General features: G+C 43.7%; 1 protein-coding gene and 1 long non-coding RNA gene across 2 annotated transcripts; both read left to right on the top strand.

Annotated features, from left to right (window-relative positions):
• Positions 1 to 643: 643 nt before the first annotated feature.
• On the top strand, positions 644 to 23,027 carry SEPHS1 (selenophosphate synthetase 1). Its single transcript, XM_035340985.1, has 9 exons — positions 644 to 849; positions 2,143 to 2,410; positions 5,508 to 5,611; positions 10,246 to 10,353; positions 11,121 to 11,275; positions 12,061 to 12,151; positions 15,375 to 15,474; positions 16,738 to 16,950; positions 21,702 to 23,027. The coding sequence occupies exons 2-9, from the start codon at positions 2,218 to 2,220 to the stop codon at positions 21,914 to 21,916; spliced, it is 1,179 nt and encodes a 392-aa protein (XP_035196876.1). The 5' UTR covers positions 644 to 849; positions 2,143 to 2,217; the 3' UTR covers positions 21,917 to 23,027.
• LOC118175109 lies at positions 18,375 to 19,744 on the top strand. The gene is made up of 3 exons (XR_004754882.1): positions 18,375 to 18,689; positions 18,771 to 18,774; positions 18,931 to 19,744. It is a non-coding gene; the product is annotated as an uncharacterized LOC118175109 (long non-coding RNA).
• Positions 23,028 to 23,150: the final 123 nt, after the last annotated feature.

Here is a 23,150-nt window from a genome sequence, read left to right as displayed (position 1 = left end):
CCCCCCCCCCCCCCCCGCCGGGCGGCTGCTGCTCCTCCTCCTCCTCCTCATCTTCCTCATCCTCCTCTTCCTCCCCTCAGAGGCCGAAGGCACCAGCCGGCAGCTGAAGGTGTCCCAGAGCCGCCGTCTGTACCCGCCCCCCCCCCCCCCCAGCTCTTTAGCGAGACAAGGGTGGAACTTAATTATTACTATCACTGATATTTTATTTTTTATTTATTTTACTATTTATCACGTCGCTCTCTTAAAGCAAGGAGCTTTAAAAGAGGGTCAGGAGGTGCTCCCTGCCGCCAGGACCCGCTGCCACAGCAGGCTGCGGGGCGCTGCTGCACGCTCTGCTCAAACCTTCATTAATTTAAATATATATATATATATATATAAAGCGACTGTCTTCTCTCTGTGGGTGTTCTCCATTAAATAAAGGCATCCCAGTTCCTTTCGGTATTCCTTCTCGGAGCGGGGAGCTTGGCTGTGCCTCGGAGTCCTCCAGGCTGCAGAAAGTTGCCGCGGGCTGTGGCCTCGAGCCCTTCCCGTCCCTGTGGAGGTAGGCAGGGGGTGCTAGGAATATCGCAATTAGCGCTTAGGCGAAGGAAAAAGTTCCCCTTGTGGGGCGAGCTGCTGCTCGTACGCTTCTGGAATTAATTTGGACGAAGTGCTAAAACAAAAAAACACCCTCCTCGAAAAGCTTTTGTCTCCCCTGCCCGTTGACAGGTTCCTTCCCGGCCAGTGTCTTTCTCCCTTTCTTTTCTTGTTTTTTCTTTTTGGATGGCGAGTGCTTAGTGGCTCACGTTGGAAGGCGACAGCTCCGGACCGGGTTCATTGCTCATCCAAGACACGTTCTTGTAACTAGAGGTTGGATCACTGCCCGCGCCTGGGCTTTGGGAGATTTGTTTTAAATAAGCGACACGCCTCCCCGAGAAGGAGGGAAAGCGCCGGACAGGGGAGCTGGGCTCCCTATCACAACTTCCCAGGGAGCTTACGGCTCCAGTTCTTACAGAACACATCCAGCAAATGAGCAGGCTGCAAGGTTCGTGCAACTGACATAACTGCTAACAAGTGGCGGACAGGGCGGATGGGTTGCATAGCCTGAAGATTTACTTCTTTTTATATTCTGTGCTGTTCAACTTACTCCACACCAGTCACTCACTGTCTTTTTTTTCCCTAACTTTCCAGCTTAACCTCCTGTCCGGTTTGGTCACGCTGCGCTCTGTATGTCGTTTTCTCTTGAGGCAGGACCCTTGCTTTCCAAGAAACCACCGTGTACGGCTCATTTTTAGTAACTCCTGAAAGCTTTTTTTCTCTGCGGAAGATAAACTGCATTGTATCACGGCCGTTCGTGTTTAGAAGGCAGTGTTGGAGTTAGGCCCCTTATTAGTTTTGGAGTGTGCTGTATGTGAGTCAGAGTGGAAAAACGTTCTAAAATTAGACGTGCATTGTTAAGAATTTTATTAAATGAGTTACATCAGTGTCTTTTTACATTACCACTCTAACGGACGACTCTCTGTACTCTCCATCTAGTTGCTTGACTAAAAAAGGGGCTCGAGAGGCAAGAAACTTTTAGGCATTTTTAGGCCCGTGAACACACGGAAAGGTAAACCGGCGTGTTTGTGGGTAAACTGCTCTGATTAAATGCAGCCTCTTTGTTCTTCTGTTACCTGTGCCAACACAACACCGGCGTTGTGTTTTCCCCCAAGGACAACAGGTGTATTCTGCAGTTTCAGCTTCTTACATCAGACCCAAAGCCGAGCCATTATATGAAAAAGTGTCTCACTCGTGAGATGAATATGTTAATGGATCAAAGCCTGATCCTGCGCTGAGTGCAACCAGATGTCTCTGCTGAGCGCCTCGCAGGATCAGGGCCTGGGCTTCCTTTTGGAAATTGACCTTGGCTCTCTGGGAACTATTATATTTCTTTCATTACTTCTGGGTTAAACGAGGTTGGTAAGCGTGTTAGATTATTTATTTTTAATGAGAAACACGGCATAACCAGAGGAGAAATTTATCCTCTGATGCTTCTAAACGGCAGAAGGTAGGAAGAGGAGTTGGGACAGGTGGGCTACATGGGGCGCTTCTCTCTTTTTAACTTTGTGCAGAGCCTGGCGTCTCGTAGCTCCTCGGACTTTCTAATCTTCCCGATTTTTCCAGTCAGACCGCTCGGCGGAGAAACCCTGATACCGTTGCTCTGGGGTGGGAAAGGCCAGCGGTGCGTTCGAGGGAACCATGTCTGTTCGGGAGTCGTTTAACCCGGAGAGTTATGAGCTGGACAAGAGCTTCCGACTGACCCGCTTCACCGAACTGAAAGGTACAGGCTGCAAAGTGCCTCAGGATGTGTTACAGAAACTGCTCGAATCTCTCCAAGAAAACCATTTTCAGGAAGATGAACAGTTCCTGGGGGCAGTTATGCCCAGGCTGGGTAAGTAGTTGCTCCTCTAGACACGCGTGGTCCTTCTGCTCTGTCCGTGTAGCGACTGCAGCTCATTCGCTGTTTAACTCCTTTGAAGATGTTGTATGGTGTGTAATGCATGCGGATCATCCAGAAGTTGGAAGAATTAATCTGCTTGGCATCTGGGATAGGAGAATGATTTGTTAAGGTCCTGCAGTGCGCTCAGCTATGAAGATAACATGGTCAGGAATGGCCTTAATTAACAATAGGCACGTGCGTAGGAATTGCAGTCTCCCCCTTCACCCTCTTCCCCATAGATGCTTTGCAAATTGAAAGTAGTATCAATTAATTTCTGGAATGTTAAATTAATGCTCTGCCTTTAAACATCTATGCAATGAATACTCCTTAGTGGACTTAGAGCTGAAGTTTCCCTCTCCCTTCCTCATTCCTGGGGCAGAGAAGAGCGAGTGAGGGGAAACTTTCCACTCCCAGCCTCAGCTGCAGTGAGATTGTTTCGCAGCTGTGACTTTTTCCTTTTGGTCCTTTTGTTGTACCCCACTGTAACCTTTTTGCTCACCTGTAGAAGCTGCCTGGGAAAGGCTCTTTCCAAGACCTCTGTGTTTCTTGCCAGCTTCCCTTTCTCTTTGGTATTTGCACAATGATGCAAGCAATAAGGGAAACAACCTGCACAAGCCACCTTCATGGGGAGCAGGGCGAACGTAGGTATTTTGATACCAGCTACTGTATATACCAGCTACCTAACACTGATATAGATATACGAATGTAGATATTGTGTGTAATGACACTTTTAATTGTTTGCCTATTTACTCAGCCCTGCGTATTCAAGCTCTGCTTTGTGGTGCAGCATGGATTTTTTTCCTCAGTTTAGGAATATCAATGTAGTATTTATTCTGAAATTACTTAATTATCAATTTAGCGTCCGATAGCCTTATTAAAAAATATTTTAACGCGGCTAATTGTCTATTAGCAGACAGGTTGCAACCCATTATTCCAGTAGAGATTGAATTCAGTGAGAGATTAGTAAGGAGCCTGTGTTCTGGCTTAGACAATAGCAATCTTATTGTGTGTGGAGCTGGGGTGGCACTATAATTTCATATTCGCTAACAAGGGACACTTTGAGCTTCTTTTATACCCAAATTGCTATTTACATGTTGTTGTTTTTTCCTTAATTAAATGTGTTATTCACAGCAACCTTTCAATTTGGCAAACTTCTAAAATCAGTAACAGTTTGGTTTAGATGTAATTTTCTAGCTATTTTTTTCCTCTTATAAATTTAGAGGCTCTAAACTGTAGGAAGTGCTAACAGATTTTTCTTCTCCAGCTGTATGGCGAGGTAAAAAAAGCAGAGGAATGCCATCAGCACATAGGTCTGTTGTGATGTAGCAGGAAATGTGTTAGTGATAGGAGGTGGAGAGAGCAGATCTCTTTGTAGATGTGCTTTTACGGTGAGTATCCCTTTAACAAATTTGTCTTCAGATAAATGAGGAATTAATTACCTCTGATGCCTTGTGCGTAGAAGGGCTAGCCTGGTAGCTTTCCAGGCTGTGTGTGTGCACAACGCTTCTGAGACGCAGTCAAAAGGGAAATTCCGCTTAACGGGCTCAGCTTCATTCAGTTTGACTTTTAATGTGGTGGTACCCAGAGCAATCTCAGAAAGTGCTAGCTAGGTGCTAATTCTCTGAGCTGTTACATGTTTTCAGATTCTGATTTGGTTTCTCTTATTTAATCAGCCTCCTTTGTTTGTGTTTTTGTTTGTGTGGAGCGTAAACGTAGCCTCAGAAAGGCCGCGGTGCCCATCTGTCAAGCAGCGCTGTCGCTGCAATGTCAAAAACCTCAGGAGCCCAGTCAGTCCTGCAACATTATGACACCAAGGGGTGAACTGAGGGCAAAACAGCTTCTGTATCTCCTCTGTAACTGCTTGCATGCACTTCTCCAGAGATGTTGTCAGACATAGTGGCTTGGTAGCTTCTGCAGAGAATGAGCAACCCTGAATTACAGCTTATTAGTATCCCTTCTCTTCTGAGGCAAGGTCTTCTGCCTCCGTAGCTCTCCACCTGCCTGCATGGCTGCTGTCTGGCAGGCCTTCAGCTCCGTGCCCTCAGCAGGGGCTCAGATGGCAGCAGCTCGCTCGGTTCCTGCACAGGACGGTGCCAAATGCTGCCTTGTAGCTCTTGGTAGGTAGCACGCTTCATTAATACCCAGGGAAAGTTACTGCCTGCCTTCTGCTCCCTGCAGACTGGTTGTCTGAAGGGTCTCTCCTTGCGAGGTGCACAAAGAAAAGCCAGGCAGCTCGCTGTCAGCCCAGGGAAGAGGTAAGCTACCTGCCGCTGCCACGAGGCAGGAGCTTATCAATGGGGATAGGACACGGGGCAGCTGCCGTGGTTTGATTTGCCACCCGCTGCTTTTTGTGCAGGCTCTCACATCCCAGTGAGTGCCTGGAGGTTTTTACCATTGCTTATTCTGTTTGAAATCTTCCACTGTCAGGGAAGGCTTCGCTTGGTGTGGTATTGTGGTTTTCTCAGAGGAGTTTCCCTGCCTGGCAGATTGCCTTGCCGCCTTTCGGTCTTGCAGAAGTAAGAGGAGGTGAACGCAGAAGCTCCAAGTGGGTGAATCATCCTTTGCCAAGGGCTGGGGCTGTGACTTAGGGTGTTTTTTTTCTTCCTCCAGAAGTGAGGAAATGCCCCTTATGAGAAGCTGTGCCCTTTGAAAACTGTCATTATGCTTCTGTTAAGATGGGAGTAACAGGAAAACCTATTAGCTTTTGACAACGTCAGTTTACATAGTTCCTTTTAACTTTAAATGCACATAAATACAAGCACAGATGTTAAAAGGAGCGTGCTTTCATTGTACTGCAACAAACCATAGAAAGTTTCCTTCTCGCTTTCAGCCATTTACATTTCTGCTCTGTTCCAGTCAGGAGTTTTCATTCTTTTCTCAATTTTTCGTTTCTTTTTACTGCGTGCTTTCTCCAGGGAAGGGATTTGCCACCTCTGTTCAGGCGGCACTGAGAGCTGTATTTCACAGACGTGTTCTGTAAGGTCTCTTGTTTGGAGCAACAGACAGCTGAGGACAAAGTTGCCTCACTGATGGATTTCTCTCTTTGCAGGAATTGGGATGGACACTTGTGTTATTCCATTAAGACACGGAGGTTTGTCGTTGGTTCAGACAACAGATTATATTTATCCTATTGTGGATGACCCTTATATGATGGTAAGTTGGCTAAATGGAATTGCTAAGTACATATATTGCTGATTTGATTTGTGCTTCTCGCTTATCTGATGGCAATTTGGACCATTTCTTCTAGATGTGCAGTGTTAATTGTTTGATTAACTGCGTTCAGAGCCTTTCCTACATGGCAGTGAGAAGGCAAAGGCCTTGTTCCATCCTGCAGTCCTTCCCGTGTCAGGCAGGAATGCTGCGGCACCGTGGCTGGAGGTGAAAGTTGGGCGATCTGCCACCTTTAATTCAAATTTCCCCCCATCTGTTCTGTGAGATTTGGCTTGAAAAGCCTTAAAGGGGGGGAAAAGAGCCGCCTATGAAGCAGCAGAGAGAAACCTCTGCTTACGAGGAGCACTACCTTGTAGTTGGCCCTTTTTTTTTGAGGTTCTGAAATAACCAGGTAACGTTACTGCTGGAAAAGCCTAAATGACAGGAGGTGGAAATAGCAGCTGGCAACTTTGGGGTGCTTTGTGAACACCAGGTTTCCCATCCTACTGTCTCCATTTGCAGAAGGATGAGTTGAAATGACTTGTTGGATGTCACACGCTCTTTGTCTTTGGTTCTTTCTGCGTTCATATTTCATGTCACCCCTCCGTGGTGTTGTGTGATGGTGATCAGTACTGGCTTGAACAGAAGGCGGTGGGGAAACAAATGTGTTATAACAAAGCTCTCAGTGAAGCTGTAGGGATCTCCACAGCAAGCTTTCTTTAAACGGCAGTTAAAGACTTCGAGTTCCCTGTGATTTCAAGGTGGCTCCTTTGCATTCAAGCAGGCTTTTACTGCTGTTTATACGATCGCGTGGTGTTTTGGTGTCTGTGAGACCTGTTGGGGAGGTTTGGGAAGTGCGGTTTGCGACTGGGACAGTTTTTTCAGCACACTTGAGCAGGTGTTGCCTGTGCATATAAGCAAGCAGAGCTCCTTTGATTTCCGCTCCAGCAGAGCGCTCCTTCTGCTGACTGAGCAGCCAAGATCTCTGACTAGTTTCTAGAGCTCTTAGTTGTTGAGCTCTCTTGAGAAATTTGATTCAAACTTCAAGCTGGGAACTGCCAGGGAGCAGAGGAAAAAAAAAATCTGTCTTGTTGGAGAGCAGTTTTCAACTTTGCCAGCTGAGAAACTTTCTTCTCTCACCATGTAGCCAAAACTTGTAAGGGATGGCATAAGACGGCTGTGGTGGTGGTGGTGGGGATTGTTATGTTTGGGGACCCAAAGGGACTGAGATGCCGCAGCGGCGAGAGATGAGTCTGTGTGCAGATGAGGTTTAGGTCTGTGTGGTAGGAGAGGAATGTAAATTTGGCCTTCGTCCGACTTCTGTGGTTGCATCTCAGTTAAAGCCTCTCCTGCGATCCCCACGCACCAGCAGCTGTAACGTTTGCATTTGCGAGCTATTTTTCTTACCAACATTCATTTTGGTGTGATGGCTTGCCACTCCCTATGTGTTTGCAGGAAGGTGTTTCTTCTTAAAAGCTGACTGAGAATGGGATATATCATAAGGTTTCTCGCTGGTACCTGCAGTGATTGTCAGCAGGGCTGGGCTGCTGGACCCTCTGCTCGGACCTGTCTCACCTGGGGACCGGAGTACTGGGGGAAACTGGGATTGTTATTTCCTTTTGTGGACCAACATTAGCTGGAGGAGAGGCAAATACAACCTGTTAGGGCTTTTACAGACAGTTAAGAGGCTGAGGAATTCCAAGCTGGTGTCCAGGCTGCATAAAGGAGCGTGCCCTGGATACCTCTCTCCTTTTCAAGCCAGGCTGTTTCTGCCCTGTTTCTCTAACTGCTTCTTTCCCTGTTTTTAACCTAGCCTCCCCAATCCCTGCCTGCTGTTATCCCTCTCTGCTCTCATTATCGCTCTCATGCACTTTCTGCTTCTTGCTCTTCTGCTCCATTTCCTTAGATAGTCAATTCTAGCCTGATTTTGGGTGGGTGCTCTCTGACTCAGAGTCCCTTCCTCTCTCTGTTCACATTACCTACCTGCAGCTCCTTATCTCATCTCTCTTCCTAGCTGGGGGCAGGGAAAGGAAGGAAGGAAGGCCAGAGATACAAGTGGGCTCCAAGCTGGGAGCAGTGACAGAAGGGATTAGAAGGCTGAGGAAGGTAAAACCATGTGTGGACCCAGCTGAATTTCTGAGTTTTGCTTTGGAAAACGGACAGTGACGAAGTTTTTAAACTTCGTAACTGAAATACGTTGTTTTAAAACAAGCAGAAAAACAAACAAAAAATCCCCCTTCCTTCTCCCTGTGCCCCTTCTCTTCAGCTCTGCTCCTGAAAACACCTGATCCATGGTTGTGGAAGCATCCCCAGGATGCGTGCCTGTAAGGTTTGTGTCCAGCACAGGACTTTTCACTTTAGATAGTTTGAGGTTGGAAAGGTTACAAGTAATTGAAAACAGGTTTCCAGTTAAGTACCAAGCCACCAGCAGTAGGATTGCTACTGGCCACCCCTCTGTGGTGGTGTGGAGATGCCTTTTTGAGTGCAGGAGCAGGAAATTGGCTGCTTGAAGGGTGGGCTCTGTTCTCCTCTCTCTTACAAGGACCTGTTCTTCTGAAAGAGTTCTTCTTTTACCCTCATAAAATCCCTCTTAGTATTGGAAGTAGATTCCTGTGTTCCAGTGATCCGTGTGGTTAGGAGACGTGTGGGACACAGCTCAGCTGACCTGCCCATGAATCCTGTCACGTTCATCAGTGTTTGCAAGCTGTGTACCGTTCCCTCTGCTGCTTCAGACTTGAGGCTTGCACTCCCCGGGTTTGTCTCCAGGAAGGTTTTGCCAACTGGCAAAAGCGGTGTTAGGCTGACCTCTGACTGCTAGAATACAGAGCTGTTGTCAGTGTGGTTTTAAGAACTTATCTGTCATGCCTATGAGGGCATAAACCAGCAGTTTGCTTGGTAAATACTGAAGATAGTGGAGAACAGTTTGATAGTCCCCTTCCAGAGAAGGCAAATGACAGGCTTCAGTGTTCTTATAAGCATCCAGGAGTTTAACAGTGAGTATCCATCAAACCACACAGTCCTTCTCCTCTTAGTAGTGTAATTTAAAACATATATTCTGGTTTCCAAATGCACAAGGGATTCCCCTGATGCCACTGGAAGCTCTTTAATTTATGAAAAACTGGATCATGCTTAATTGTGATTTGGAGGTTTTATTTCAGGTCATCAGGAAGGGAAGCAACTGCCTGATAATACTAGCTCTTGAATAACAAACCCAAACCCCTGGATGTGTGACTAAACTGTAAGGTTTGGGGGATGGCAGAAATGTAGAAATGTCTAAATGTTCTCCCCCCCCGCATCCGTCTTCCGCTATAGCATATTTCTGTAGTCCAAGTTGTGTTGAATAAGCGTGTTGTTTTTACCACAGTGGCATTGCCTCTGAATTTCATGAAAAACATAGATTTCAGATCATCGAACCAGATGCTGATTGCAGTTCTGCAGCTGTACACCTAAATCTTTTAATAAAATGAATAAAATGCACAGAGCCTTCCAAATGAACACAACAGGATGTGTCCTGTATTTCTGAATTATTTTGCCCTCCCTCGGGACACACCCCGTGTCAGAAGGTTCTGCATCTTCATCAGGAAACTTGATGTCTCGTCTCTACCGGGTTCGTAACCCAAACCCGCCTGACTTGCTGGCTAATTGAGATCCATTAATTTAGCAAATTTAGAGTAGTTAAGCTCCCGAGACCCCGGTGAACCCTTCTCAGTCCTTTCAGCTTCAAGACTCCTTAGTCTTCTGTCAAAGACCCCTCTGCATCTCTTGGAGAGGGTTTTATTAGTGATGTTTGTACGCACAGAAGTTTATCAAAGCATACGTTTCTTGAACAGTGAGTGGGCAGGCACATCTCCCACACCGTACAGGTGGCGTGGATCAGGCAGACACCTTGCCTCAGCAGCTGTGTGTGCCTCCAAGCGGTGACACGGCCAGCGTCTGGGAGACCTGAGCTCTTCAATCTCCAGCATGTGCTCTGTTCTGCAGGCAGCTTCTTACTGAAATCCTAACACAAGAGCCACCTGAGCGTGCCTGTGTGCTGCTAGCACAGCTGCGTCCCGAGTACTGGCCTGAAAACTTGAGAGTAAACATGGCCTCTGGGGTGGTGCAGAGGAGCTTTCTCATCCAGGTCCCTGTCTCCTGTATACTCCACTTCAGAAGAGACTACAGTTTTAGATTTTGGGATCAGCTTCCGAGCTGATTGACACACCGTGGTCTTCATCATCAGCATACAGAGTTCTGTGCTGGAAGAGAGGTAACAGGAGCATGTCAGTGAGCTGGTATTTAAGTGAGCTGAGCTTGTTATCAAAGCTGGATTTTCTCTAGTGTAATGTCAGTCTCTAAAATAAGGAAGCCAGTCTAAACTCATGAGATCCCTGCATAGCTAGTGAGAGCACGGCAGCTGGGATGAATTCTCTCCTTACCTGTCAAAGGAGCAGGTATCTGCATTCCTAGACGGACACACTGTGTGGAACGAATCACACCACATTTTGGGCTGGAGTTCTGAGTGCAGGAGCCTGTGGAATAATCACAGAATAAGCAGCTCTCTGAGCCCAAACTCATGCTAGATGTCTTGTTTATGGCAGGTGTTTGTCTGAACGTACACAAACAGCCCAGCAGATTTTTTTTTCTTTCTTTTTCAGGGACGGATAGCGTGTGCCAATGTCTTAAGTGACCTTTATGCCATGGGGGTCACAGAATGCGACAACATGTTGATGCTCCTTGGAATCAGCAATAAAATGACAGATAGGGTAAGATTTGGGGTAACTGCTTTTGAAGTAAGGACCTGAACATCTCTACATACTTAGAATGTGTTTTTGTTGTATTTTCTCCTCAAAGTTTGAAACCTTTTAAACAAGAGGTGGTTTTAGTGAGAGGCTCAGTTCATAGTGTGGGTCCTACCTCATTCTGAGGCTAAAAGCTGAGTTTTCTGTGGCATTGTAATCTGCTGCTGCTTTGTGATACCCACAGAAATGGATACTTCTGGTTTGCTCACGCAACCTTTGTAGCATCTTGTTGAAGCAGAAGGAACTGAAATGGATTGCTTTTATTTTTATTTCTTTATGGTGGAAGTGACCAGCACGTATGTATGTTTGCTCTAGCAAAAAAAAAAAAAAAAAAAAAAAAAAAAAGGACTGTTTATCCTTAGAAGGAAGTAAGTTGAAATTTTACAAGTTAGGGGAGGCTAAATGCATCTTGATTTAACGTTGCCTCATTGCACTGTTCTGCTGGCTGTACCTGACTTACAACAGCAGGACAGTTGTTCTGGGTTTTCAGAGCTCTCTGAATTCTCTGCTTTTATTCAACCCTTTGGAGAATGTTTCTTCAGCATCCTTCGAGGAGCTGCTTTATGGCATAACATGCAATTTTCAGGAAGATGCCTTCTTCATGAGGCAGTTTTTTCTTCATGAGCTATTTGCTGTGAGGGGATTTGACCTGAGTGATTAAAGCCCCGGACTGGTCTTGAAATGGCTTGTACTGCTGTGTACGGAACTCTGACTTCTGTTTTGATCTCTAGGAAAGAGACAAAGTGATGCCTCTAATTATCCAGGGTTTCAAAGATGCAGCAGAAGAGGCAGGAACATCTGTTACTGGTGGCCAAACAGTGTTAAATCCCTGGATTGTTTTAGGAGGAGTGGCCACGACAGTCTGTCAGCCTAATGAATTTATAATGTAAGTTAAATCACTGAACAATCAAAGGCATTGGTCTGAAGGGATACAGTAAAAATCCTTTAAATACTGGGTTGTGATCTGTCTCCTAATGAATAAAGCAGTGCCTTCTCCTGCTTGCATTTGTCCGTAGCACTCAACAGATGCCACATCTTTTGTACTTGCTTTTTTAAACAGGTTGTCCTTTTACTTTTCCCCCAGTATCTTTTGATCCTGTTCTGACAGGAGAGTTAAGCTTCTAACTTTTAACTGTATTGAAGACTGCTTTGGGACATAAAGTTCTGTCCCAGTTTAAGATGCATGTATAAACATCTCCCAATTAACCTATTAATTGATGCAGAGAACAGGAGATATGCTGTGTTTACATCAGTCTGGCTGTTTAACAGTAGCCAGTCTTGAATATCCTGCTGTGGCATGCTGCAGTATGCAAAGGAATTTGGGATCCTAGCGATGCTAGGCTTATGTCCTCAGTGGCCTAGCCCACTTTTTCCCCTCTACTATCTTATGTCTCTGGTAAATTGAAAGAAGAGACGTAATTTAGCGTGTCTGACTGCAAGCATTTTTCTCCTCCAAGAAAGGAGGATTAGCACTTTTAAATAAGTTTGCTGCTTTTTTGCTCAATAATGCCCCTTGGCAATGAATCCCAAAGGGCAATTCTGCAATTAGTCTTTTTTTTTTTAATCTGCACAATAAGATACATGGGTCTGTGAAAATATAATTATCAGCACTTATTCCTAATAATGTGTGAATCGCACTCTGTAATTAATATCTGAATTCTTTGTTTTCAGGCCAGACAATGCAGTGCCAGGAGATGTGCTTGTATTAACTAAACCCTTGGGAACACAAGTGGCTGTAGCTGTCCACCAGTGGCTAGATATTGTGAGTACACTGCAGAAAAAGAAGTAGGGAAGAGGGACATGGGGTAAAGGTGACCTTCCCTATTCATTCAACATCTCAAAATGAAAAACTTCAGTAGTGTGAGAAATACATTGAGTCCTCAGCCAGGACTGATCCTCCTCTCTCCCCTCCTTCCTCCTTGGTGTGTCAGCCTTATCTGCTTACATGCAAAGCTCTTTTGGAATCGAGGCAGTTTACTAGTTCGCGTTTAGTGAACCTATCTTAATTGGGTCTAATTCTTAGCTCTGAGGCGTTGCTGTAATAAACAAAATTGTTGACTAACAGACTAGCACCCTGGGTAAAATTATGCCCTATGCCATGTGCCAAAGTAGTTGGCAGAAGCTTATTGATGTCAATTAGGCCAAGATTGCTGTCTGTGTTCATGGGCTTGCTGCTCATGTACACAGAATTATCTCTACGTTTTGCCCTGTGCATTCAGTAAGAATATTTCCAGCAGCGTTACGTACGTAGACATATTTCCATCTGTTACTTCGGGCAAAAATGGAACCAGTGAACTGAAAAGTGACTACCAAATAGGCATCTGCTTATGTTGTCTGGCTCCCATTTCACGTCTTCAGAACTAGAACTGCTCAGTTTACATTTTAAAAAGATGCATCTTTTTCTGCTTTTGGGACTACCGAGCCAATAGGCAGGCAGAGGAGTGACCTGAAAGCTACTTAGTCTTGACTGTTGCCCATTGTGTTGTCAGATGAATTCTAATTCCAAAGCAAAAGTGGGAGAGAAGCAGCTTAAACCTTCACTGAGGTCTGAAGTGTGAGCAATTAGGGAAATGTTTCTCCTCCTTCGTAGAGTATGGCCTAGCCATTTTGATCTTGGCAGAATCCTCTGCTTTCCAATCAGATAAAAGGATCAAGGCCTCAGATGATCTTCATATGAAAATCAAATGAAAGAAGACATACATTTTATAGCATGTTTTCTGGCCATAATCTCATTCCTTAACGTATCTGTTATTATACTGACAAATAGACTCGCAAATTAAGGATATTCTGCATTTCCACATATTTCAAGTACTTCTAATTTCGCTGACTGTCAACCAGAAACACTTTCTGGTCTGAAAAATGGGGACAGTGAGGAAATCAATTCACTTATTGCATGTAAACAGCATATATCTTTGTGGTAGGAAAAATTCTGAGTAGCTGCGCTGCCTTGTCTTCAGCTTTGTCTTGTGAAAGAGGAGGGAAAATAACACTGGAATTACCCATCACAAATCCACCTGTAAATCAAACTTCAGAAAGGAATTTGACTTTGTATTGAAAAGTATGTGGAAGAAGGTACGTAGTACAGCAAGTTTATACCCAGGCAAGAAAGGAAAAACAGAGTGTAGAGGTAGGTGGCTACAAAACAAGCTTTAAAAGTAAACAAAAAGAGGTATTTCTACACAGAGCAGTAGTGAAGAGTTAAAGGACAACTCATGGCAATAACCACATGAGAACTGCTTTTATGGATGGAAGATCCAAATGGAGGCCCAAATTTTCCTCCTTGCTTGGTTCCTGGCAGCATGGTTGCAGCTAGGCCTTGGCTGTGTTGCTGGCAGTAGCTTCTTTAGGGTGCAAAGGGAAGAGGCTGTAGGGAGAAGGGCTCCGTGGGGGCTCCAGGAGACCAGGTCAGGGATGGAAGGGGTTGCTCTGATGTACATGTCCAGGAAGGGTTTTCTAGTCCCTGCTGTGAGAGACTTCCGAATGGGAAGTTTGCTTTAAAAGTTCTTTGGGGATTTTTGTGAATTTTTCTGCCTGTTGTTTCCCGTCTGCTAATCCCACTGTACCTGTATCTGATTGTTATAGTGGGAGGAATTTGTGTCTAATTTACAGCCTACCTGTGTTTGAGCCTCAGCCTTTAGTTCTGCTTTCACCTCAATCATGATTTCCATTCTTAGTATCTGACCTGTTCCCATCTCATGATCAGCCTCAAAAAGGTATTTTCAAAACTATCACAAAATGACTGATCGGGTTTATCAGTCATACCCAAAGCCAGATTAATCTTTATGCTGTCCTAGGTGTTATTAATCTCATTTATTTTTCCCCTGCTCTCTCACTTACCTAAATAAAAATGCTTGTCTTGCTTGCTTGGTCACACCAAGTTCAGCCTAATTTCAGAAGGTCTGATCTTACTCCTGTACTCCTTTAGTCTTTAAAAAAGGATTTGTTTTGGTTGACCAGCCTCTTTCCCTTTCTTACACCCTTTGTGGATTCTTTCTGACACACCTGGAAGTCAGTGCTCACTTCTTAAAGATAAGAGCCTCTTTGACAAGATCCTTCCCAAGTACAGCATGGGACAGCAATTCTTAGCAGTTTTTGCAACTTTGGCTAAGTAATATTTTTTTTTTAATGCACTTACGCTGTTGAATGGCAGTGTAGGCTTTGTGGCTCCAAAATAATCTTATTTTTACTTACTTCAGTTCGCTGTAACTTTATTTGCAGAAAGAATAAACCCATTTGTAGTGTTGATCTAAACAGTTAAATGGTTGCTCTGTTTCCTTCTGGATCTGGAATTACTTCAGTTTTGAACACAATAATTGCTCTTTATAAGGTACCGGTTCCTAAATTGTTCTGACAGCCTTTTGGGATGAAAAGCATTGCTTAGCATGTGACGGAGGCATGAATCCACACAAGAGACTGGGGAATGGGTGGAAGGATGTGCTGATATAAAACTGTAAAGGAAGCTTATGAAAAACTGTCTTAATCCTACTTCACTAGAGTGAAGTGTACCTTCTTGAGAGCTGGACTTCTGGGTAGCAGTGGCCTTTCTTGATCAGAGTGTCCAGGTGTGAAATGAAGGACTTTCTCTTCAAAAACAAAGAAGCCAGAGATTCTCAACGTCCAGCAGCAAAGTTCCTTTCATTTGGTTGCAGAGTTCGAGCCAGAAAGTTGCCTTGAAGGACTAATTTGCCTAGGGTAGGTCATTCCACTCCACTACACCGCAGGTGAAAGCAATATTAGAGGTGCTTAGGTGCTCAGTAGACCTTTAAATGAATTTCACATGGGTGCAAGCAGGGTAAAACACATGCAGCAGGCTTCAGAACCTCTGAACAAAACACTCAGGCTGTTGTTCCTCTTAAACTCTGTTTAAAAAGTAATAATAAAAAAAAGCACAGGTGCATTTTGAATGGAGGATTTTGAGTGATAAGGATGTGCTTCAAAATCTGTAGATGAAAACCTAAGAAAATCCTCTTTCTTTCATCCATTAGCCAGAAAAGTGGAATAAAATCAAGCTAGTGGTAACGCAGGAAGATGTAGAGCTAGCATACCAGGAAGCAATGATGAATATGGCACGGCTGAACCGAACAGGTAAAGGAAATGCACGTGTTGTGGGAGGAGGGGGAGAGTGGGGGGTTTTTGGTCATTCCCCCTAGTTCCATACTTAATTTCATTTTGCTGCTGTGGGGAGGGGTGACATAGCTGCTTCATCCGTTCCTTCTTCCCCATCTTTCTGCTGTTCAGTGCTTGTGAAGCAAGCAAATTAAAATCAAACGCCCTCTTTTAATTATACAGCAAAAACACAAATGCTGCTGGAGATGATTATGACTCATATGAGCGCTGCAAGTAACATCTGAGTGAGTTAGAGGATGTTTTAAAGGGAAATCTATGGGATTTGTTCCTTTTTATTTTTTGTGCCTAGAGAACTCAGGAGGGCCTGACTGCAGTAAGGCTTAAAAAAAAAAGGAAATAGAATAAAAAAGGAAACTCTCCTATTTTTTTGTGCTTCAATTTATTTTTATAACTTTGTACTGTCATATTACATGTTTCCCAAAGTGTGGAATATGTAGCACGTGTATTCTTTTTTTCTGTCTTTAAATTTTGGTGGGGGAATGCTTTGCTTTTACTATAGAAATTTTAAGTCAGGATTTCCCTCTCCTCAAAGTATCTTTAGAGGAGCTGAGAATTGAAATAGACGTTTCCTTCCCAGTTGAAGGAATGGGAATAGTTAAATAGCTCTTCCCCCATTTATTCAGATTTCATTTGGTATTTGTTACATCACCCTACTGCTTTTTTTATTCTTTCACAAAGTCTTCCAGGAAAAATAAATGACCAGGATTGTTTTACGGAAAAGAACTCAGCCCTGCTCCTGTACTGGGAAACCCTAAAGAAGGGCAAAACTCTTGGCTTTGTTTTTCTGCCCTCACTTTTGTCAGGCACTTCTAACTACACTTAAATATTCCTAACTGGAGCTATTGTCTTGCATGCAAAGGTGCCTTTCTAATACCCAGGGCTCTGTAGTTGCAAATGCCCAAGAATTTCATGAATGCATAGGTGGGGAGGCTGGGGCTTCGGGCTGGCTGCGCCTGTCCATCCACCGCTCCCTTCCCCCACAACCTGCAGGCTTTGCTCTTAAGCTCTTAAATTAAGTGTCCAGCTTAAACTAAGCGTCCAGAATTTAAGCTCCAGTGTGATCTTTTCTCAAACACTTTTTTTTGTTTGTTTAAAATGTAGGCAGAACTGATTTGAATTAAAGGTATGCAACTTCATTCAACCTGTGCACAGATTGTTGAAACATTACTTTCCCAGGTACTTCTTTTCCTGATTTGTTTGTTCTTTCTCCCTCTTTTGAAGCTGCTGGACTCATGCACACTTTCAACGCACACGCAGCTACGGACATCACAGGGTTTGGAATCCTGGGACACGCACAGAACCTTGCCAAGCAGCAGCGAAACGAGGTGTCCTTCGTTATTCATAACCTTCCTGTTCTTGCTAAGATGGCTGCTGTCAGTAAGGCTTGTGGAAACATGTTTGGCCTTATGCATGGGACTTGTCCAGAGACTTCAGGTAAGCGACAGTTGTACCACCCTTTTCCTTTTCTCCATCAGAGTTAAATAACATTTCAAATGTATAAATGCTGCGCTTTGCGCTCGGAATCACGGTTGATTTGGGTTATATCCAAGTTAAGGAGCATTAGCCACACAACTGTTCACAATTAAGTTGTTCAGCCTAATTTCCAAACCACCGTCCTGCTCTGAACGTCTCCTTATGAAATGCTGTTACAGAAACCATTGCCGTGCCTGGTATCTGGAACATTTTACGGTTAAGGGTCGGTGATGGTTCTGAGTTCTTTTGAAATGCGTTTTTCTCATAGCTATTAACTCCTGAACAGCAAATCCCAGCATGGCTGGCACAGTGTTCTCAAAAAGGAAGAACCACCTGCAGCAGGTTGCCAATTAAATGAGTGGAGTTGGGTTTCTCGTTCTGGAGGAGTGTAAAGTTGAGTGCTGGATGAGTCAGGCTGAGGGAAGCCTTCTCTGTCCACAGCACGCAAACATCAAGAATACAGATTTTCTGTCCTGAGTTTATGCAACCTGACTTCAAGGGCTATGAGTAGCAGCAAGAAAAGAGTTTGGTCTCTGACCCATCCAGTCCTTGAGTTCCCTAGTTAACACAGCTGCCCCTTGCAGTGACAGTTAATACAGACATACTGAAAATCAGGCTATGAGCATCGAGTTAATTTCAGATGAAGATTTAAACACTCATCAGGTCACTTTAAAACTTGTGATGCTCTATTTGAACACTGTCTTAAGTGTAGGACACTTTGCCTACCGGAGTGATCACCATCCTCTGCTGGCAGTCTCTGTACTTCATTTGCCCTCTGAACCGTCTGTCCTGTTCCATTTTGTTTTTCTTCTTCGATCTCGCTGTTCTCTCTCTTTGGGAAATGGAGAAGATACAGCAACAAATCAGTCTTTTTTTTTCTTATCTCTTTTCTCCACCCTCTTCCTGCTCTCCAAAAGTATTATCCAAGTTCTCTGCAGTTTGCAACAGAGGGGGCCCCTTGAAGCAAAACAGTCTAAGGCTCTGGAAAGAAGCATCACAGTGAGAGCCATAGACTTTTCCCCCAGCGAATACACAACTTGCCACGATCTGCTGAATTGTTCCTCAGCCATCTGTGTTTATAACAGATGCTCTGTCCTACAGCGAGTGTGTGGCTCAGATCCTGTGTAACAGGATATGGGACATGAACCCTTTCAAGAGTTCAAATCCAGCTTCAGTCAGTCGAGGCCAGAAATATCTGGTGGCTGTTTGGTGAGCTGTAAATAAGGTTGGTAGCACCAGGCAGGTCCTTTCTACCTAGGAGTCTGTGTAATAGGAGTGCAAGTGGCACTGCTGCTTGCACAGGGCATTTGTTACCAGTTGCAGAGAGGCTGAAAGACAGCTTGGATGCAGATCCGGAGCTGCAAGATGCTCTTTCAGGTGAGTGGCGGTGACACAGGCTTTGTGCAGCTGCCATGGGAATGGTCTACCTTTAAACTGAGTGCTGGAGTCTTTAGAGCTTGGGGACAATGTCCCGGGGACAATGCTGTCCTTTCACTCTAGGAATGTAAAAACAAGTAGAGAGTATGAAAGGGGAGAACAGTCAACTTCTGAATCCCTTTTGGGAATGAGCGTAAGAGGTGTTTGAAACTCAGAATTGCCTTACCTTTCAGCAGAAATAGGTGATGATTGGAAAAACCAGCAAGAATATCTGGTTATTTGTGAACTTCAGGTGCCTCAAAACACCTGTATGTTATTTCATCGTAGCATTAAAGCAGGGTTTTGTTACAGGGTCATATCTGCCAAATATTAGAGATCCATAGCCATATCAGAGAGATCCATAGCCAGGTGGATGTGATAGCTGCAAGGGTATGAAAGCTAGAGGGTCTGAAAGCTCTAGAGCTGCACGAGCAGGCTTTATGCCTTCGGTGCGTGTCAGCTTGGGCACGGTGAGCTGCCGTGGCTGTTAGGCATTCAGACCCATGCTGTTTGTCCACGTCCTAGGACTGATTTATTTGGAGGCAAGCGTGTGCCCTGCAGCACCTGTATGTCCAGCTGGGAGGATGCCTTTTAGGGCTGCTCAGGGCTGTTCATACTGTAATATGTGCATACACTCTTTCTCTGACATCTTAAATTTCCAGAAATGCTCTGTCTGTAGCTTCTTCATTCGTGACCAGATGTTTTTCAGCGGAGTGGGCAGGCAGCGAGAAATTTACTGGAAAACAATGTGAATGGATTTTAAGACTTGTTTTTTTCCTAGTGCACATTTGCTGGGCACCTGTTGACAAAAGTCAGTGTTGGAAAGATCTTGTGTGTCATCTGTTCCATCCTCCAGGCCCTGCCACTTGTGGTGTTTTCTGAAAATCCCAGTTTCACACAATTTTGGGCTCTCTTCTAAGCAACTCCTTGGTAATGGTTAAAGTTGCAGTTTCAAAAGCCTTTAATTCTGCTTATTAGACTGGCTGCTTGTAGAAATAAATGTCAGAATTTTTCTGTGTGGGGTACTCCAGGATACTTGAGCATGTGTATATTTTTACCAGTCCTCTTCTAATAACTTTTGAAGCTGTTGACTGGTGTGAGACTACTTTGTTAGTATAGTAAGAGGTGTCTCAACGATACAGTGTCTCTGTGCATTTTGTGAAAATGGGCAGATGGATAGAGAAGAAGGGCTGTTGTGTCACTGAGAGGTAAGGCTTATGATTTCATCCTATTGTTAGTCGTGAGAGAAAGCCGTTAACAGGAGCAAGGAGATTGGTTTGGGAGTTTTCTGTGGCCAGTCCCTGCTTGCAGTACAACAGTTAAAAGCAGTAATGTTCAAAACCTCATATCAAAAAAAAAACCCTGCTTTTAGAAAGGTAAGCTGGAACAGATAGCAAGTGTCTGCATTCTTTTCCACCCCCAAAGAAGCATGCGGACCTCTGAAACCTGGTGCTCCCTGAAATGCTGCTGTGTGCACTTCTGCTTGCTTTTTGCTAGGCATGTTGCAGCAACTGGTGGCTGTGACATTGCACAGGTGAGGATTTCCTGCAGTTGTCTACAGGACAAAAACCACTCTGAGCAGCTGGGAATACCAGTAATAAAGTGGAAATCCTTAGGACTTGCCCAAAGGATAAGAGACTGATCAATCTGCCAGAGAAATATATTTAGGATTCCCATGGACAGGAATCGTACTGCTGATCAAGAGTGCCCCGTGGCCTTTATTAAGAGCTATTAGTCAAACTGGGGGATGCAGCCAGCAGGTGCAAGTACATTTTGGCTGGGATTTGGTACATTTTTCAGATCTTGCCAAAGAGTTTTAACAAGGTGAGCATAACAGAATTGCAGGAAGAGTGTATGGGGAAGAGAAAATGAATGAAGATTATTCTTGTGTTCTTTCTTGGTTCTCTTTCTGCCTGTACTTCCACTCCTCCCTTCTGTTTGGTTAGCACTCTCTGTGCACTACTACTTAAAATTCTCTTCCCTGACTCACTTGCACTGTGACATGGGTTGCTCTTCAGTTTGATTTAGGGCCTTCCACAGGAACAGCACGTAGTTCCTTTGCAATTGGTTTGTCTGCTATGTATGGAGCTGCTTAAATGTTTTCATGTTTCTGGGTTTTGTTGGTTTGTGCTTTTGATGGAGGTACCTGGATGTTATATTCTGGAATCTGTGAGAGAAGTAGGTGTTTTTTCTGGATGGTGCACTCATTTGCTTCATATAGAACCCCAAAAATAACTTCCATGCTTCCACATATCCTTATAAATTATTATAAAATACATATAAATTATCCTTACAAGAGGCTGTCTATTGGAATGTAGCACTTTATAGGCGTGAGCCACACAGACTTCGGGGAGCACACAACACTTTGAGGTTTAACTAGGCATCTGTAGATGAATTTGCAGCTCTGTGTTGCAGTGCTTCACAGATTTGCAGTGCAGCATAAATGTAAAAAAGGTAAGCAATTCAGGAAACCTATAACTTTCACTAATAGAGGTCAGTGCCTTTAGTGACTTGGTCAGAGCCCCCTGGAAACTTGTGCCAGAGCTGATAGCGAAACTCCTTGAAGTATTTCACTTGCAAAATCACTCTTTCAGTGCTTTGGGATTCTTCGAACACAGGGGTTCTTACTAACCCAATGGCAACCTTGCTAACTACTTAGTGTGCTCCCCCTGAAAAGTATTCATTAGTAAATATTTTTCTGTTGTCTCTGTAAGAAAAGATCTTACAGGAAAGGCTAAACAAGGTTAGAAAACTTCCCCTCTAACAAAGGGGTCAAAGGGACTGACTGTCACAGAGCACTGGGTCGAGCCTGGGTTTAATTTTCTGCCTTTTGTGTTCTGTTGTAACAGTCCCCATTCTGATGAAGGATTTCATCACAGGCAGTGGGGGTTACTTGCAGAATCAGCTGCTCCCAATCTGTGGTTATAGGTATCTGAATGTGACCTTTATCCAAAATGTTCCTGTGTACACTTCTTGCGGAGGCACTTTGCAGTCCTCTGTTGGAAGTTTACAATGCTGGCGTTGTTTTCCTATGTCATTTGTTGGCATGAGCACGATGTCCTTTTGCCAGCATCTTTTCTGTGTATTTGGCTTCATTTACGTATGCACCAAACACTGAACTTCTTCTGTAAAATGAGAGCTCGCAGGCTTCCACCGTGTCTTCACTTGGAGCCCTGCAGTTTGACAGAATCCACCGAAGTCACCAAGTATGTGTCCAACCAGGAATTTGGCACGTTTAGGTTGAAACACTTTGCAATCAGACATTTAACGCTCTGCTTTATTTCTTCCTGTTTCAGGAGGCCTCCTCATCTGTTTACCGCGGGAACAAGCAGCACGTTTCTGTGCCGAGATCAAGTCTCCAAAATATGGCGAAGGTCACCAAGCATGGATTATTGGCATTGTAGAGAAGGGCAACCGCACGGCCAGAATTATAGACAAACCACGAATCATTGAAGTTGCACCACAGGTGGCCACTCAGAACGTGAACCCAACACCGGGTGCCACCTCTTAATATAGATGAAATAGCTGGTTGTTTTTAAATAGATCTATTCCTTTATCATCCTACAATTTAAAAAGAACTGTAAAAAAGAAAAGAAAACTTGTGTCTGCACATCTGGTGGCCTTAGGTCAGTTTATGAGTGGATACAATTAATGAAATAAAATCCATTGCCTTTTTTTCCTGTTACATTAACTGAAGATGCACCTAATCTTGAGGCAGCTTCTGAGTTGAGAATTATATTGTTATCCAATACTGTTGATTCATTTTGAATCTTTAGACACTTATCTCTTGCCGCATAGGCTCTTTTTAAAGGTGCTTTCACGTAGCACAGACATTACCAGTAGTAGTGTCAAATAGCAGGTTGTGTCCTTTCATTATATGTATATTTATCATAAGTCTAATTTTGATGCCTTGAGTGATATTCCAGAGAGGCAATAAATTTGATAAGCGACACAGTGGGTATGCCCAGTAGTAAGATGGTTGCATGATTACATTCAATCTTTGATTTTTATTTTTATTTTTTTATTTTTTTGTAAGGTTTAGTCTTACCAAGAGCATCTACGACCCTGGACATTGCTTGGTAGTGCACTCTGTTTAAACGAGCAAGTGCTGACTTTGCATGGAAAGCACTTCAGAGTCGAAGGAGTCATTTTTAATTTCATTATTTGTAGACCTGACAATATTTACTGTATTATCAATGATTTTCTTTATTGATAGTAAGGAAAAATAATCTTTTTTTTTTGCAATGTGATTGGATGTGCTATAGTGCAACAAAGGTTTTGCAGACCAAAAGGAGGTTCCTGTATAATATTCATTTACAATTCACTATATAAATAACTACACAAATAATTTTTAAATATAATCAAACTAAAATAAACCTCTGTTCTGTGGATGGTAGTGTTTAATACATTTTATATTTTGTATAGTGATTACAGGCCTTTTTTGTTTCTTTAAAATCAGCAGCTGTTTAGTATAATTCTTAGTATTATTTTTGTTCTTTGCTCAAATACATTTTTGTGCACGCTTTTGTGATCTGTGTTTAAAATCTACATTGCCAACATTGCAGCTTGAACTTAAGCTTGTTATTCAAAATAAATATTTAATTTTTTTTATTGCTCTTGTATAAACGCATTAACTTTTTTGATTCCTACCTGAATTACAAACTGGAAAGAGGAGAAATCCTCCTTTTATCTTTTATTTTAATGCAAGTGTAATTATATTGGTTGTTGCTGTTACTCCTTTGGTC

This window comes from Oxyura jamaicensis, chromosome 1, assembly GCF_011077185.1.
Source record: "Oxyura jamaicensis isolate SHBP4307 breed ruddy duck chromosome 1, BPBGC_Ojam_1.0, whole genome shotgun sequence".
Classification (NCBI taxonomy): domain Eukaryota; kingdom Metazoa; phylum Chordata; class Aves; order Anseriformes; family Anatidae; genus Oxyura; species Oxyura jamaicensis.
This window is presented reverse-complemented; position numbering and strand designations above follow the sequence as displayed.

What these genes read in the sequence shown, in the direction of transcription:
- SEPHS1 (XM_035340985.1), top strand. Translation starts at nt 2,218, where the DNA reads ATGTCTGTTCGGGAGTCGTTTAACCCGGAGAGTTATGAGCTGGACAAG. An exon ending in TGGATGACCCTTATATGATG is followed by an intron (nt 5,612 to 10,245) that starts GTAAGTTGGCTA and finishes TTTCTTTTTCAG; the next exon opens with GGACGGATAGCGTGTGCCAA. An exon ending in TCCACCAGTGGCTAGATATT is followed by an intron (nt 12,152 to 15,374) that starts GTGAGTACACTG and finishes TTCATCCATTAG; the next exon opens with CCAGAAAAGTGGAATAAAAT.